The sequence below is a fragment of the Narcine bancroftii genome, chromosome 5, assembly GCF_036971445.1.
Source record: "Narcine bancroftii isolate sNarBan1 chromosome 5, sNarBan1.hap1, whole genome shotgun sequence".
Classification (NCBI taxonomy): Eukaryota; Metazoa; Chordata; class Chondrichthyes; order Torpediniformes; family Narcinidae; genus Narcine; species Narcine bancroftii.
In genome coordinates, this window is record NC_091473.1 from 4851140 (window position 1) to 4866758 (window position 15619).

At 40.5% G+C, this 15619-nt stretch overlaps 1 protein-coding gene across 6 annotated transcripts; it reads right to left on the reverse strand.

Annotated features, from left to right (window-relative positions):
• Positions 1-733: 733 nt before the first annotated feature.
• tcta (T cell leukemia translocation altered) lies at positions 734-15242 on the reverse strand. Of its 6 annotated transcripts, XM_069936602.1 has the most exons (4): positions 14709-15240; positions 9978-10065; positions 6450-6504; positions 734-4766 (listed from the first exon to the last, which is right to left on the reverse strand). In XM_069936602.1, the coding sequence occupies exons 1-4, from the start codon at positions 14917-14919 to the stop codon at positions 4740-4742; spliced, it is 381 nt and encodes a 126-aa protein (XP_069792703.1). In that variant the 5' UTR covers positions 14920-15240; the 3' UTR covers positions 734-4739. The 6 variants fall into 6 exon arrangements, 5 of the variants coding, with proteins under 5 accessions (XP_069792703.1, XP_069792705.1, XP_069792701.1 ...); XM_069936604.1 differs by lacking the exon at positions 9978-10065 and having other exon boundaries at positions 14709-15228; XR_011357297.1 differs by lacking the exons at positions 9978-10065; positions 14709-15240 and adding an exon at positions 7057-8297 and having other exon boundaries at positions 4744-4766.
• Positions 15243-15619: the final 377 nt, after the last annotated feature.

The window sequence follows — 15619 nt, forward strand, 5'->3', positions numbered from 1 at the left end:
AGTATAAATGAAAGCCAGAGAAGTCAATATTAACACCATCCAGTTGGAGGGTGCCCAGTCAGAAGATGAGGTGTTGTTCCTCCAATTTGTGGGTGGTCTCAGTCTGACAGTGCATGAGACCATGGACAGATATATCAGCAAGGGAATATGATGGAGAATTGAAATGGGTGGCCACTGGATGATCCACGCTGTTGCAGCAGGCAGAGCCCAGGTGCTCAACAAAGTGATCTCCCAGTCTCTCTAATGTAGAGACTGCAACAGGAGGACCGGATTCAGTAGATAACCCCTGTATATTCACAGGTGAAATATTGCTTCATTTGGAAGGATTGGGTGATGAAGGAGGTGTGAGCGCAAGTGGAGTATCTCCTATGGTCACAGGGGTGGGTACCAAGAGGACGATTGGTGGGGAGGGAGCAGTCCCTACGGAATGCAGAGAGGGAGATGAATGTCTAGTGGTGGGAACAGGTAGTAGGTGGCGGAAGAGGATATGTTGATGTGGAGACTGGTGGAGTGGTAGGTGAGAACAAGAGGAATCCTGCCCTTGTTGCAAGTGGAGGGGGAAGGGGGCCACGGCAGATGTGCAGGAAATGGAGGCTATGTGGTGAGGGGCGAGGTGGAGGAAAAGCCACATTGTTTGAAGAAAGAGAAGACAACTTGCAGATCTCCAATGCATCTCTTGAATAAATCGGCAATGAAGCCCAAATGAATGTTCTCAGTCTTTATTAACAAAGACAAAAGGAGTAATGTCTAATAATGTTCAATATCAATAGCAAAAACTACTGTAGAAGAAAGTAACATTCGAGCGAAATACCAATTAATCATAATGTAACATTCTAACACCCATATAACATCGAGGCAATGTTCCATTTAAATGTCAACAGAAATATCAATGCCCAATTCCCCCTCCTCACAGCACCCAGCTCCCCCTCCTTGCAGTGCCCAAGTGTTAACCAACAAGCTTTTGGCTCTTACACCAGGTATAAAATGACAATAACCTTGAACTTCAAGTACAGTTCCTGTAAAGAGGTGGAGAACTTCAGGGCAATTTGACCAGTGAAGGCTGGAGTTCCCAGTGACCTTCCTTATCTACACCTGACACAGATTAAAGAGGCAACAAGAAGAGCAAGGTCAGGAATTCAAGAGACATGCATTGTGTTGTGTTTAAGCCCATCCTGCTGTCTATCATGACGCCCATGTCATCCTATATATCCATCTATCTGTATGTCAGTAACCATGTTAGTCTGATGGTATTAAAGAATAAGAAAAGCACCACGTCTCCGAGTCCTAATTGTGTAAGTGCATACACAACATATTGGGCAACATATTTTAGCATGAACAGCTCCACATCCCATAACCTACATGGAAATTGGTGATAAAATGAATCATACAACTTTTTTGTCCGCCAAGTCAAACTTCTAGCTGGAAATTTTTGTTCATGAATTATTAAATCTCACCGGAAGATTGCTGCCTTGTTCTTACTCTGGGAACAAGGTTTTTTTTAAAAAACCAACTGTATAACAAGTAAATGAGACATTACTAAAATTGCATTCAATAACAAGTGGTGATGCATTTTATATCATGGCAATCCAGGCAGACAACAATATGGTATCCAGAGAGGAAATAAATAATTGAAATCAGTGCATTGAGCTAGGGTATTTGATCTTCCAGTTTATTTACACAAACTATTTAAATATATATTTGAGCAGACAACAAATGTAGTTTGTTGACTGGACATAATTCAGTAATTAAGTAAACTATGTAATTGATCTTCAGAAATAAAAAAAACCTATATAAAGTGTGTTTCTGCAACTCGTTTTTAATGTATTTAAAACATTCCGTAATCAAATAGTTCCCCCCCCCCCAAAAAAAAATTGAAAGGTAAATATACATATATACACACAGCAGTTTTTCTACAAAACAGCATCAGGGAAACCTTTTGCATGTTCAAACATAAACATAGAGGTATAAGTTATTTAACAATAGAAGTACAACTTTACAAAGTTTGTCCAATTTATGGATCACAGTGATTTACAAAATGTACTATGTACAAAACATTTATATTAGTAAAAGATGTTTCAGTAGACTATACATCACTTTCGTCTAATGAGCCTGGGGTCTGCTATTCAAGACTAACATTTGGCATAATGCATTTTGAATCCAGAGTTCCAACATTTTTCTGCATACAGTTAGGGTAAACAAAGATACAGAATAATAAAACAAAACAGAAAGTATACACATTAGGGTTAGGGTACAAGATAGCAACAAAACAACAGTGTTACAATGGTTACAGGCTACACCTTTGTTTCATCCATTTTGACAGCATTAACAGTTTCAGACTTGAGGGGCTGGAAAGACACTGTATTGTGAAACCCACAACATTGCCTGGTTGTTCATATTCTCTATTTTTAATGAAGGAACAATGGCCAAAGCAAGGCTAGTGATGATTTTCTGTACTCTGAATTGGATATTCAACCCAACATTTTGTGCCAGAGGGATTAGAAGGATGGGGAAACCCATCCATCAAAAGCTACTATTTGATATACATTTGTTGTTAAGCAGGACAAATTTTGTTACTCAGTCCCATTCCACCAGAATTCTAATTCTGAACCTCCTCATACAAATAATAGATTATTAAAAGTTCACCTGCACTCAATCCATCATTGGTTTAATATAGAGAGGGTAGTGGTTGGATGGGAAGGTGGGGGAAGAACACACTAGAAAACCACACTATCGTATAATTAGAAACTATTATAGAATCTCAAATTTGCTCCTTCAAATGATACTGCAATTTTTTTCCAGCAATGTAAACACAGGTTACACAAACATTTTAAGTATATTTCATCGTGTGGATTCAATCCGAGTAACTAGGATGGAAATTTAAGATATTTCTTCAGGAATTAGTTTTAAAAATATGAACGTTAACCATAATCATATGCAACTAACATTATTATTATCATTCCCCAATAGGCAAATTGGCATTCAACCTGAAGAAGGGTCTGCAATATTGCTGCAAGAACAGCTTTTTTGTGTCACAGCTTCCATTGCAACTGCTGAGGAAAGGAGAAGGTTGTGACAAGTGAGAACAAATCCAGCAACCTATCCATACAACTAACCTCGACTTAAGCAAAGCCACCAAGTTTCATTAAACAAATTCATCACCACCCACTAATGCTCAAAACATTAAATTTGACCTTTTTTTGTAAAGTTCATTCTTGCACACACAATCCACTAAGAGTTTTTTTTTTGCCCCAAAAAAATTTCTTGATTTAAATTCTTAGTGGAAGACTACTTTCATGGCACATAAACTTGTAGGATAGCATGAAGAATAAAAATCCAACTAGTTCATTAATTACATCTTACCTAAGTGACAGTGGGCCCACTCCAGTTCTCTTCCCTTGGACAGAAAATCACCTGGCCAACAAACAGTTCTGGGCTTCGTCACTTCAGTGGAGCCCAACAAGTACTTTTCTCCATTCTGGTCCACAATTTGTGCTTTAGGACATATCCTTTCACAGACAAATCTGAACAATAATGACCTAATTAGGTATCTCAAAGGCTCACCTATACAGGAAAGTAACTTACGTACCTGAAGCATGTCAGTTACATCTGCTTCAGGCAGGAATCATGGACACTCATCACCTGCTTAACTCTAATGGGAAACAAGTACATTATGCACCTGCTGGACCCTCAACAGCTGAGGAAGATCTCCTGCCACAATCTCAACAGATAGTGTACCAGTTTGGGGGTTTTGGGTGGGGGGAAAGGAAAGAAAAAAAATTACTCGCAGAAACTCATCTTTACACTTCCACGAGAATATGCTGGCTTGCCAATGTTACGGCAACCTAATAACAAGTGTCCACAACATTTTTAAATTCCTCATTTTTCTTTTTGATGATTTGGGAAGTTGAGATTTAAATTGTGGAATCCCTATTAGATTGCATGCCCATCTTCACAAAGGAACTTACAAGAAAGTTAAAAGTTGCTTCCAGTGTAGTAGCTTGTAACAGGTCAAATCCAATATCCTGTTAATCAGATTTCAATTCAACTTTATCACATTTATACACAAGTTCAGACACATTTGCCTGTAGAAAGAGCTCAAAATAAAATTCATTAGAATATTAGTTGTTGAAATTTTAACCTGCTCTATTTTTCAAATGAAATTGTAAAATATCCCTCAGAAAACCTATTTCAAACCATTCTATTTCAGGTTTGGAATAGTTCAGAAGCAGCTTGGTGGTCTTAAAATGCAAACATATAAACAAAGGGATAACTGATCAGAGTTCCTCAATATTACCAAACCCCAACTGATGCAGGTCAATAATATGACATGGGTAACATTCCATTAAATTAATTTGTCTTTTTGAATATTCAGTGTTACGCTTATAACTACACATATTCCTTCTTGTATCTATTAGCTCTTAACAGATTATGCCAATTTACTGTTCAAGATAAACATATTCAATGCTAGTTCAATACATGCTCCAGTACAAATTTTCCCCGATTTAAGTGTCCCAATAGCAAAGCCTCTGAATATTACAAAAGAAAAGCACAGTGATGGCAATGAACCACAAATGGCACATTTCAAGTGAACAGGCCACAATACTTTAAACCTTGATGAGCTTAGCACCCAAACAGCTGAACGAATTTCCAGCTTCACATCATCTTTGCTCCACACATCAAATTAGTGCACGCCTTGTCTACAGAATTCACACATCTTCCCCACTCACTCTCTGTGACTTTTAAATGACTCGCCACTGGTATTTTCCCTGCAGAAGCAAATAAAAACATTTCAGGAATCAAAACTAGTATAATTTGTTACAACTATTGATAGCAGAACATTTGCAACTTTTCTTTAAATACAACTTGTGGTATAGCAATAGGGTCTATTTAGCCTTCTCACTTACTGACAGTATTTTTGAAATTGTGAGGAGAGACCTCTTCAACTGAATAACATTACAGCTCATTAGATCCCATCTCACCATCTGAACCAACTAAGGTGCAACATAACAACGATTTAATTATTTTTTTTTAACTATACAGCTATCTAGTCCAAACCTTCATGAAGATCAATGTTGATTCATTTGTGCTCATTTAGATGTTTGCAGGAGGTGAATTTCATTTGGGTTCACCATCCTAGAGATTGGGGATGTGGATTATAAAGCTACTCTTGCTATTAAGTGAAAATGCAAGGGAGTACCAAACCAGAAATTACAGAGCACTTTTTTTTTAAAATTATCTCAGAGTTGTGCAGCATAAAAAGAGATCTTTCAGCCCATCACATTCAGGCCATCTACTTCCCACATCAATTCCATATCCTTTGACATCTTGCTCATGTAAGTATCTCTCCAGATACTTAATATGTCATTGCTATTCCTGCTTTCTCAGGAGCTCATTCAACATACCAAAGATTCAGTATTAAAATTTTACCCTTCAGTCCCTTTGAAACCACCTCCCTCTCATCTTAAATCCAAGCCCTTCTTATTTTAGACACCTTTCAAACTTCTTTGCTCCAGGAAAAATAGACCCAGCCTATCTAATTTATTCTTGTAACACAAGCACTTGCAATCCAGGCAACATCCTTGTGAATCTTTTCAGCCAACTCTCTCACTTAGTCACATCTTTCCTGTGGCAAGATGACCAGAATTGGACACAATACTGCAAGTGCAACCCCAAAATTTTTTGTAAACCAATAGCAAGCCAATTGAAGGTTAAGGCCGACAAATCCTTACTGTCAACTTGTGTTGCCACTTTCAAGGAATTATGTACAAGTATCCCAAGATCTCTCTGTTTAACAACAATTGCTAGGGCTCTGCCATGTGCACATCCTGCCTTGGTTTAATTTCCCAAAAGGAATCACTTTGCACTTTTCAGTAATGAATTCCATCTGCCATTCCCTTGTCACTTTCCCATTTCATATATATCTCGCAGTAACTTTATCTCGTTAAATTATTCTATCAAACTTAAAAGGAACAAATTTCTCTAACACCTCAATTAGTTATGGCAGCAGTTACAACCATGGAAACTTGCTAATTCAATCCACAGTCTCCATTCAATTTACTGAGTTAATGTAGAGATAGGCAGTGCAATCATTACAGATGGTGTGAGAATCATAGGGCTGGAGAAGGGTATGGTCAGAGAAATTACATTTGTGTGTAATTTGTTTTCCAGCAGGTCAATAGTGTACAAAGTGAATCCAAACCCATCAAAATATTTAGATTTTCATGAGGGCAAAAAAATATTTTTGATAAATTTTGAGGCACAAGTGTTTAATAATCAGAAATTCAGTTAGCTGACCCATATCAATGTATCTGGACAGAAGTTGAGTGCATAACTTGTGGCCAGCAACAGGGCTAACATTTACACTAACGTGAGTAAAGGTTTCCATCTGTATCGGTATTTTCACAAAGAAGGGGCTGCTTTTCTAAAATCTTATTCAAATGGAAACATACCAACGAGAAAAGTTTGAGGATCCATCTGGAGTGCCACCATTCTGACCTCCACTCCCTGCAAAAGAAACAAACTCAAAAAGCATGTTCCACAGAAAAAGGTCATAATTCCAAATTTTGTCCAATTGACCCTTTTACAATTTCCTATCTTTTTTAAAAAAAACACCCATTTCTAGTGGCATTTTGTGGAAATCCATTCAAAAGTGGTGAACCTTCCTCATCAAAAATTGAGGGTACAAACACCCCCCCCCCCACCCACACACACACCCACACCCACACACACACACACACACACACACACACACACACATCAGCAATGCCTCCAATCCCTGGAATAGTTTCTTATATTGTTAGTGATAAAAATTAACATTTGTATAATATATAGCACCTGAAATTGAATTCAAGAGTTGAAATCAGCCAGAAAACCAAACACAAGTACTTCCCTGAACAGCACTACTGCCATTATATCCCCAAAGCTTTCAATAATGCAATGAGCATGTGAGTCAAACTGACAAATAAATATTCAATAAAACTCAACAAACTGCAGATGCTGGAAATCAGATAAAAAGAAAAACAATTATTGTCAGAGGACATACACGACATCACATACCACCCTGATATTCTTTTTCCTGTGGGCGAGGCAGAATTACCACTTATTGGTCATGCAAAAATCTGTATGCAAGAAGATACATGTAAACAAATAAAGAAATGTAAACAAACTCCACAAAACAGAGTGGAAAAAAAAATCAATAAAATGCAAAAGTAAGAGTCCTTTAATGAATCTGAGTTTGTTGTTGAGGAGTCTGATGGTGGTGGGGTAGCAGCTGTTCCTGAACCTGGGGGTGCGAGTCTTGTGGCACCGACACCCCTTTCCTGCTGGCAGCAGCGAGAACACAGCGTTTGCTGGGTGGTGTGGCTCCTTGATGATTGCTGCTGCTCTCCAACGGCAGCGTTCCCTGAGGATGTTCATGATAGTGGGAAGGGTTTTTTTCTGTGATGTCCTAGGCTGCATCCTCTACCTTTTGCAATGCTTTAGGCTAAGGGGTATTGGTGTCCCCATACCAGACTGCAATGTAACCAGCCAGCACACTTTCCACCATAGATCTGTAGAAATTTGCCAAGGTTTCTCGTGTCATACCAAAACTCTGCAAACTCTTGAGGAAGTAGAGGCACTAACATGCTTTCTTCAAGATGTCATTTGTGTGTTCATTCTAGTGACTCCCAAGAACTTAAATTTGCTCACCCACTCCACCTCTGATCCCCTAAGGATCACTGGATTGTATACTTCTGGCTTCCATTCCTGAAGTCAACAATCAGCTCCTCATTGGGTGCAATATTTTTCTTGGTGCACCATTCAGCCAAGTTTTCAATCTCTATCCGGTACGCTGACTCATCTCCCTCCTTTACATAACCCACTACAGTGGTATCGTCCGCAAATTTGTAGATGGTGTTATTGTCGTACTGAGCCACACCAACTGTAGGTGTAAAGTTAGTAAAGCAGGGGACTAAGAATGCAGCCTGTGTTGCTCTCATACTGATGGAGATTATGGAGGTTTTCTTGCCAATCCTCACTGATTGGGGTCTGGAGATGAGGAAATCCATGATCCATTTACACAGTGCGGTATTGAGTCCCTGGCCTTGGAGTTTGCTGATCAGTTTTGAAGGGATGATGGTCTTAAATGCCAAACTGTAGTCAATAAAGAGCATCCTGATGAATGCATCTTTACTGTCCAGATGTTCCAAGAATTTGGGTAGAGCAGTGAGGTGGCGTCCGCCATACACCTGTTGCTACGATAGGCAAACTGGAATGTATCCATGTCACCGCTCAGACAGGAGCAAATATGCTTTCACACCAGCCTTTCAAAACACCATCACTGTTGATGTAAGTGCTAATGGCTGATGGTTATTAAGACAGGTTACTGCACTCTTCTTGGGTACTGGTATGATTGATGTCTGTTTGAAACAGGTGGGTACCATGCCCTGCTGGAGTAAGATGTTGAAGATATCTGTGAATACATTGGTAAATTGATCAGCATAGATTTTTAATACTGGAAATGCTGAATCTCTCCCCACCCCACCCCCCCACCGCCAGCATTTCTTTTAATGACACTTAACTATAACAGCTTTTAACAAAAGGTCATAAAACAAAATGACTGCGATGGACTAACAATAGAACAGCAAAAAAAATCCAGACAGACCTCAGGTTACATAACGGTTCTATCCATATCCATAAGATTTCTCTAAGTCAGAAATCATTTTTCTACAGTAATCCATACCATAATCGTTCTAATATACACTTGCTGCAAACTCTTTCAATTCACACCAACACTAACAATATTAAACTGATGGAATTCTGTATATGCTGCATCTAGTCATCAATGAATACCAGTAAACATTCTATTTTTTATATTACTAGCATGAATAGTTCATTAAAAACATGGGAGACATGGTATACAGTCAGATTTCCACAAGTCAGGTCATTCATAACCTAGGAAACCCTGAACCCAACAAAATTTTGCATTATACAAGCAGAAATGTGCTTTAATTTAGATATGCAACATGATAACAGGCCTTTCCGGCCCATGAGCCCGTGCCACCCAAAAACACCCAATTAGCCTCAGTACATTTTGAAGGGTGGGAGGAAATCCACACAGACACTGGGAGAACATACAAATTCCTTATAGACAGCGCCGGATTTGACCTGGATTGCTGGCACTGTAATAGCATTAAGCTAACCATACCACCCTTTTAAAATTAAACGGCTTCTTTTGAATTTCTGTCTAAATACTTTTGAATGTGTCTAAATTCAAAATCCTGTACAAGAAGCATGTGAAAGAGTGTCACTAGCTATAAAATAAGCTGTCACTGCATTGACAAATTTCAAATCATTTTAAAAATCCTATCCACAGTCAAATAGGTGGTTAATGAAACAATTTGACAAAGATGGAAGAAAGCTATCCCTCAAGCTTTGAATGTAATGATTCTCTGAGTTAAAGTTCTCCACTTTATTCTCTTCTTCCTCGCCTCCCAGTTGATGCTGGTGACATTTGCTGCTGTGGAAATAGCTTTGCATATATGTTTAGCATCACTAATCACCTCTACGATTTGTGTTGTCTAACTGGCTAACTTGTATCCAATTTTGCTTAATCTACAACCTGGATCAGATGATCAACTAAACAAGACCACCTTGACATCATTTTCAATTTTTTCTTTCACCTCCTCAATGAAAACACTATCTGGTACCCATTATCCAATCTGATTGGCCAGGTTCTGAAACACACCAAACTCTTCAAATTTCAGATAGCTTAGGCTTTGGCATGGCTCCCAACTTCTAAATGAAAGAAACAAGTGCAGCAACCACAGTTTCTACATTGTGAATGCAAGAGACTATTATTGCATTTATTTCAAAAATACTTTGGAATAAAATATACAAAAAAAATTCTTCAAGCAAAGTACAGTGATCATTAGATTAAGTAGTCAAGCAGGTATTCTGTGTCGGTGCACAAAGACCAATGACGTGAATTGCATTACCGTTTCTTTCTTGATGGGCTGAAGGAGGAATGCTGGTTCGCCCCTGTGAAGCTTGGGCATCTTATTCTACTGAAAATTTTAATTGCATCTACATTAGAGGATTGCAAAATATTGTGTCACAACCACGGAAGAGCACTGAATGATAATCAGCTGAAATAAACAAGTCACATGACCAAAGTAATAAAAATTAAAAACCCTATACAACTGGTCTCATTCGAATACATCCGTAACATTTACCTTCCAGAATAAATTTATCATTACTCCACTGGAAGTGATCAGTGTGTCAGACAGCAGCAGTAGGGAGAGAAACAGAGCAAAGACTTTTACAGAAGTATGAGCACGTGATTTTAAGTTGCAAAGAAGAACGGTGGAGATATCAGAGGGACTGCCTGTGTAGGGAACAGACCAAAGTTCATCATTTGCAAAGAGCAGGTTAACTCTGCAAGCTGCCATGACATCAGTCTGAAGTGTAGTTGTTGTAGGCTAAACAGTTTTCCATGAGTTTTGATGTTTTATCTCTACCCCTGCAAGACATTTGGGGGAGGTGATCTAGCACGGTGATGAAGACAGCGGTATATGTCAAGGAATTCCAGCATCTTCATTATTTTGCTCCAATATCTTCAGTGACCGAATCAGTGGGAATGTTGCTTTTCTTTCTCTCTTCTTCCCCCACCACCACACTGGCTCCCCTCCATGTTCAAAAGTGGTTTTGACAATACCCTTGTTTTTTTTTCTGTCCTGTGACAGAGCATTGTCTCAATTTTGGAGATGTTGTCCGAGGAGATGTGGCAATGTTTCATTACTGGTAATCTCTGAACTGAAGTAGAATTTCTAGGTAAAAATCTGATCCAAATGGAACAAAATTGAAGCATAATTTCTTTGGTTTGTATTGCATGATTGATGCAAATAAGGAAATTAGTGGTGTGTATGACAAGTGTAATACAGAGATCATGGCATTAAGAGAAGGCAAACCAAAGTTAAATTCATGGAATGATGAAAAGATTTCTCAACCAATATTTTGTAGAGCCATCTACAATGACAAAGGATAGAACGGTTTTGTTGTCAAGGTGCTTTTTGAAGAAGAGAAACCATCATCCAATGGAATTTAAGTTCAAAAGTAATCTATTAGTATATTTCCGCATGTTCTGAGATACAGTACAAATACATAGCTTTGCGAGTTGTCCAGACATCGCAAAAAGTCACTTCACTCCAATGCCATTTTGGGGGTTTTTTTTAAAACCACAGCAAACCATGTGATAACTGTGCTTCTAGCATTATAACATAATGGGTAAATCAAATTCATTCACAAAGGCTTTTCCTGGCATCACATGGACATTGGTGGGCAGTTAGTAATCCAGTCAGAGATTACCAGTAATGAAACATTGCCACATCTCCTCGGACAACATCTCCAAAATTGAGACAATGCTCTGTCACAGGACAGAAAAAAAATCAAGGGTATTGTCAAAACCACTTTTGAACATGGAGGGGAGCCAGTGTGGTGGTGGGGGAAGAAGAGAGAAAGAAAAGCAACATTCCCACTGATTCTAAGCATTCCTGGCACCAGACCATTCAGAGCATTTAAATGACACCAAGAACAGCAATCACAAGTTTAGCGCACACAGTAAAAATATCCACCAGTCCCTCCTCTCAAGCACTTCTTGTCCCATATGTGGTACAGATCATCCTCCACTCCACCAAGTTTAAAAGTAAACTGATATACAAGTTAGTATATGGTGCATTATTAAATAAATTGGTTCTCTCTTGGATAGGGTACATTTTCTTGCAAAATACACTGAGTTCTCAGAGTTAAAGTTAACTAATGGCTAACAAACAATTAGCTAGTTTTTTTTAATTTTTGGAACATGACACTTAACTAAAGTTAACAGGCAAATCAGGGATCTATCCTCAAGATTCAGAGGAGCAGGACAGAAATGAGGAGCAACTGTTTTTCCCCCGGAGAATAGTAAATTTGTGGAATTCTCTGCCCAGAGAAGCAATAGACCAGTTGTGAGTGGAGAAATAAATGTTGAGAACCACTGCTCTACATCCAATTGTTACTGAAATATTTTGCTTGAGAAAAATTGTCCTTGGTCCATTTCCTTTGGAGTTATGAAACCGTGCACATAACAAGTCAATGAGGGACGATTAAAAGAGTTGTTTTTCAAACCTTTTATTTCCACTCACATACCACTTTATATTCTTTCTTTGGCTTGGCTTCGCGGACGAAGATTTATGGAGGGGGTAAAAAGTCCACATCAGCTGCAGGCTCGTTTGTGGCTGACAAGTCCGATGCGGGACAGGCAGACACGGTTGCAGCGGTTGCAGGGGAAAATTGGTTGGTTGGGGTTGGGTGTTGGGTTTTTCCTCCTTTGCCTTTTGTCAGTGAGGTGGGCTCTGCGGTCTTCTTCAAAGGAGGTTGCTGCCCGCCAAACTGTGAGGCGCCAAGATGCACGGTTTGAGGCGTTATCAGCCCACTGGCGGTGGTCAATGTGGCAGGCACCAAGAGATTTCTTTAGGCAGTCCTTGTACCTTTTCTTTGGTGCACCTCTGTCACGGTGGCCAGTGGAGAGCTCGCCATATAACACGATCTTGGGAAGGTGATGGTCCTCCATTCTGGAGACGTGACCCATCCAGCGCAGCTGGATCTTCAGCAGCGTGGACTCGATGCTGTCGACCTCTGCCATCTCGAGCACCTCGACGCTAGGGATGAAACCGCTCCAATGGATGTTGAGGATGGAGCAGAGACAACGCTGGTGGAAGCGTTCTAGGAGCCGTAGGTGGTGCCGGTAGAGGACCCATGATTCGGAGCCGAACAGGAGTGTGGGTATGACAACGGCTCTGTATACGCTTATCTTTGTGAGGTTTTTCAGTTGGTTGTTTTTCCAGACTCTTTTGTGTAGTCTTCCAAAGGCACTATTTGCCTTGGCGAGTCTGTTGTCTATCTCATTGTCGATCCTTGCATGTGATGAAATGGTGCAGTTGAGATAGGTAAACTGGTTGACCGTTTTGAGTTTTGTGTGCCCGATGGAGATGTGGGGGGGGATAATCCCTTACTAATCACAGAGCACCTATGGCATAGGGATTACTTATGCAGTAGAGGCAGCCTCATTTTAATATATTTAAGAACATTGGATTTTTACATAGTACAGGAATTAAGGGGCATGGATAAAAAGGAAAGCAGGTGAACTTGAAACCAAGGCCAGATCAACCATGATCTTATGGAACTCAGCCCCACTAGGCCAAATAGCCTACTATTTCTTAAATTGTTAAATTCAAAGTCAAATTTAGATGAACATTAACAGCAGCTTCCCAATGAGAATCAATCACAACCATCATAGCCTATCATTGTCCTGGCCTCTTCCGTGTTATGGAGTCTTCCTTGACATAGGACACACCAAGGAAATGACTATAATTGTGTTATTCTACTTTAAAACAAAATGCCCAAATACTCCACGTGAATGCAATCAATACATTCAAGGGGAAATGTTTCTCTTTTTTTTTCCAATCTTCAGTAAGTTTGCAATAACCAAAATAAATATTTAACATTTCTTCATCAGTAACCAAATAACATGACCATTTCCAAATCCACGTACAATAAGATAAGATCCGATTGCAGATCCTATGCAAACACAGCATGGAAACGGACTGTTTAACCTTAATCCGTGGCTAGGAGAACCTGACAGTTTGACAGAAGATTTGGAATTCGACATTCCAGATTCCTCTCGAAAATTATCAATCCATTCGTCCATGAACGACAGAGAAGAGGAGGGGGGCTGGGAAGAATGGGTAATTACAAAAAAAAACTAATTGTTGCTAAAATAGAACGAGACCATATTTATTCCAGTATTAATACAGGAAATGAGATAGACAACAGACTCGCCAAGGCAAATAGCGCCTTTGGAAGACTACACAAAAGAGTCTGGAAAAACAACCAACTGAAAAACCTCACAAAGATAAGCGTATACAGAGCCGTTGTCATACCCACACTCCTGTTCGGCTCTGAATCATGGGTCCTCTACCGGCACCACCTACGGCTCCTAGAACGCTTCCACCAGCGTTGTCTCCGCTCCATCCTCAACATCCATTGGAGCGCTCACACCCCTAACGTCGAGGTACTCGAGATGGCAGAGGTCGACAGCATCGAGTCCACGCTGCTGAAGATCCAGCTGCGCTGGATGGGTCACGTCTCCAGAATGGAGGACCATCGCCTTCCCAAGATCGTGTTATATGGCGAGCTCTCCACTGGCCACCGTGACAGAGGTGCACGAAAGAAAAGGTACAAGGACTGCCTAAAGAAATCTCTTGGTGCCTGCCACATTGACCACCGCCAGTGGGCTGATAACGCCTCAAACCGTGCATCTTGGCGCCTCACAGTTTGGCGGGCAGCAACCTCCTTTGAAGAAGACCGCAGAGCCCACCTCACTGACAAAAGGCAAAGGAGGAAAAACCCAACACCCAACCCCAACCAACCAATTTTCCCCTGCAACCGCTGCAATCGTGTCTGCCTGTCCCGCATCGGACTGGTCAGCCACAAACGAGCCTGCAGCTGACGTGGACTTTTTACCCCCTCCATAAATCTTCGTCCGCGAAGCCAAGCCAAAGAAGAAAGAAGAATACAGGAAATATGCAGTTTTCCCCCAGTGTTCCTGGGCGCCTGTTCAAAGCCCCGATGTTAGAGAGTGACTCAGGTTCGATGCCACAAACAGAGCCACATTTAAAAACGAAGCACACCTTGCCTGTAGTACATGTCGTTGACTGTAGCCCCATAAAATTTCCAGGCCAGATGAATGGCCACCAAGCTGCAGAGCAACCAGCCCAGGAGGATCTTGAAGACGGTGACCCTCATGTCGTTGGCGCCCCAGTCCCGGGCGAACTCGCTGCAGAAAGACAGGGCGCTCTGCACAAGGCCCGAAAAAAGCCCGAGATCCCACGGCAGCTCCATCCCCGCTCCAGGAGCAGCATCACTCGAAGGGCGGAAGTATCCTTTCCTCCCCTCGCCGCCCTTGTATTTCTCCCCAGGAAGTCGGTCCAAAGACCCGCCGTCTCATGGCCTCCCCTCACCGCCGCTGCTAGGCGCACTTTCGACACGCACCTCCTCTTTAAATAAAAACAATCTTGTTATTTTAATGGATTTTTTAACATATATATATATATGTATACAATCCAGTTGGTGCTTATTTCCCTGAGATTTATGCCGCCGTCAGTATTAGCGAATCTGCTCATGCAAATCGAGAACTATCTGTAAGTTGGACGGCTCCATGGGTAAAGGACAATATGGCGTCATGTAGAAACGGGGAGTGCGACGTAATTTGATGTGAGGAGTAACACACGAAAGTCTGCAGACACTGTGATTGAAGTAAAAGCACAATGCTGGAAAAACTCAGCAGGTCAGTGTCAGAAATAAAACTTCTCACACATGAGTCTCTTTAAAACTGATGACACGACAAGCTTTATTTACAAGTCTGCAGAGTTGGACTCAACTGGCTTCTCACCAGTTAAGCCCCGATACATACAGTGCATTGATTTTTATACCCTTATTGTTTGCCCTTCCCCTTCTTATTAATACTGTTTTAATTGGTTAGTATTGCAAAAACATTCTAAGTATAACTGCATTATTAATTATCACGTTCCTTACGTACGCT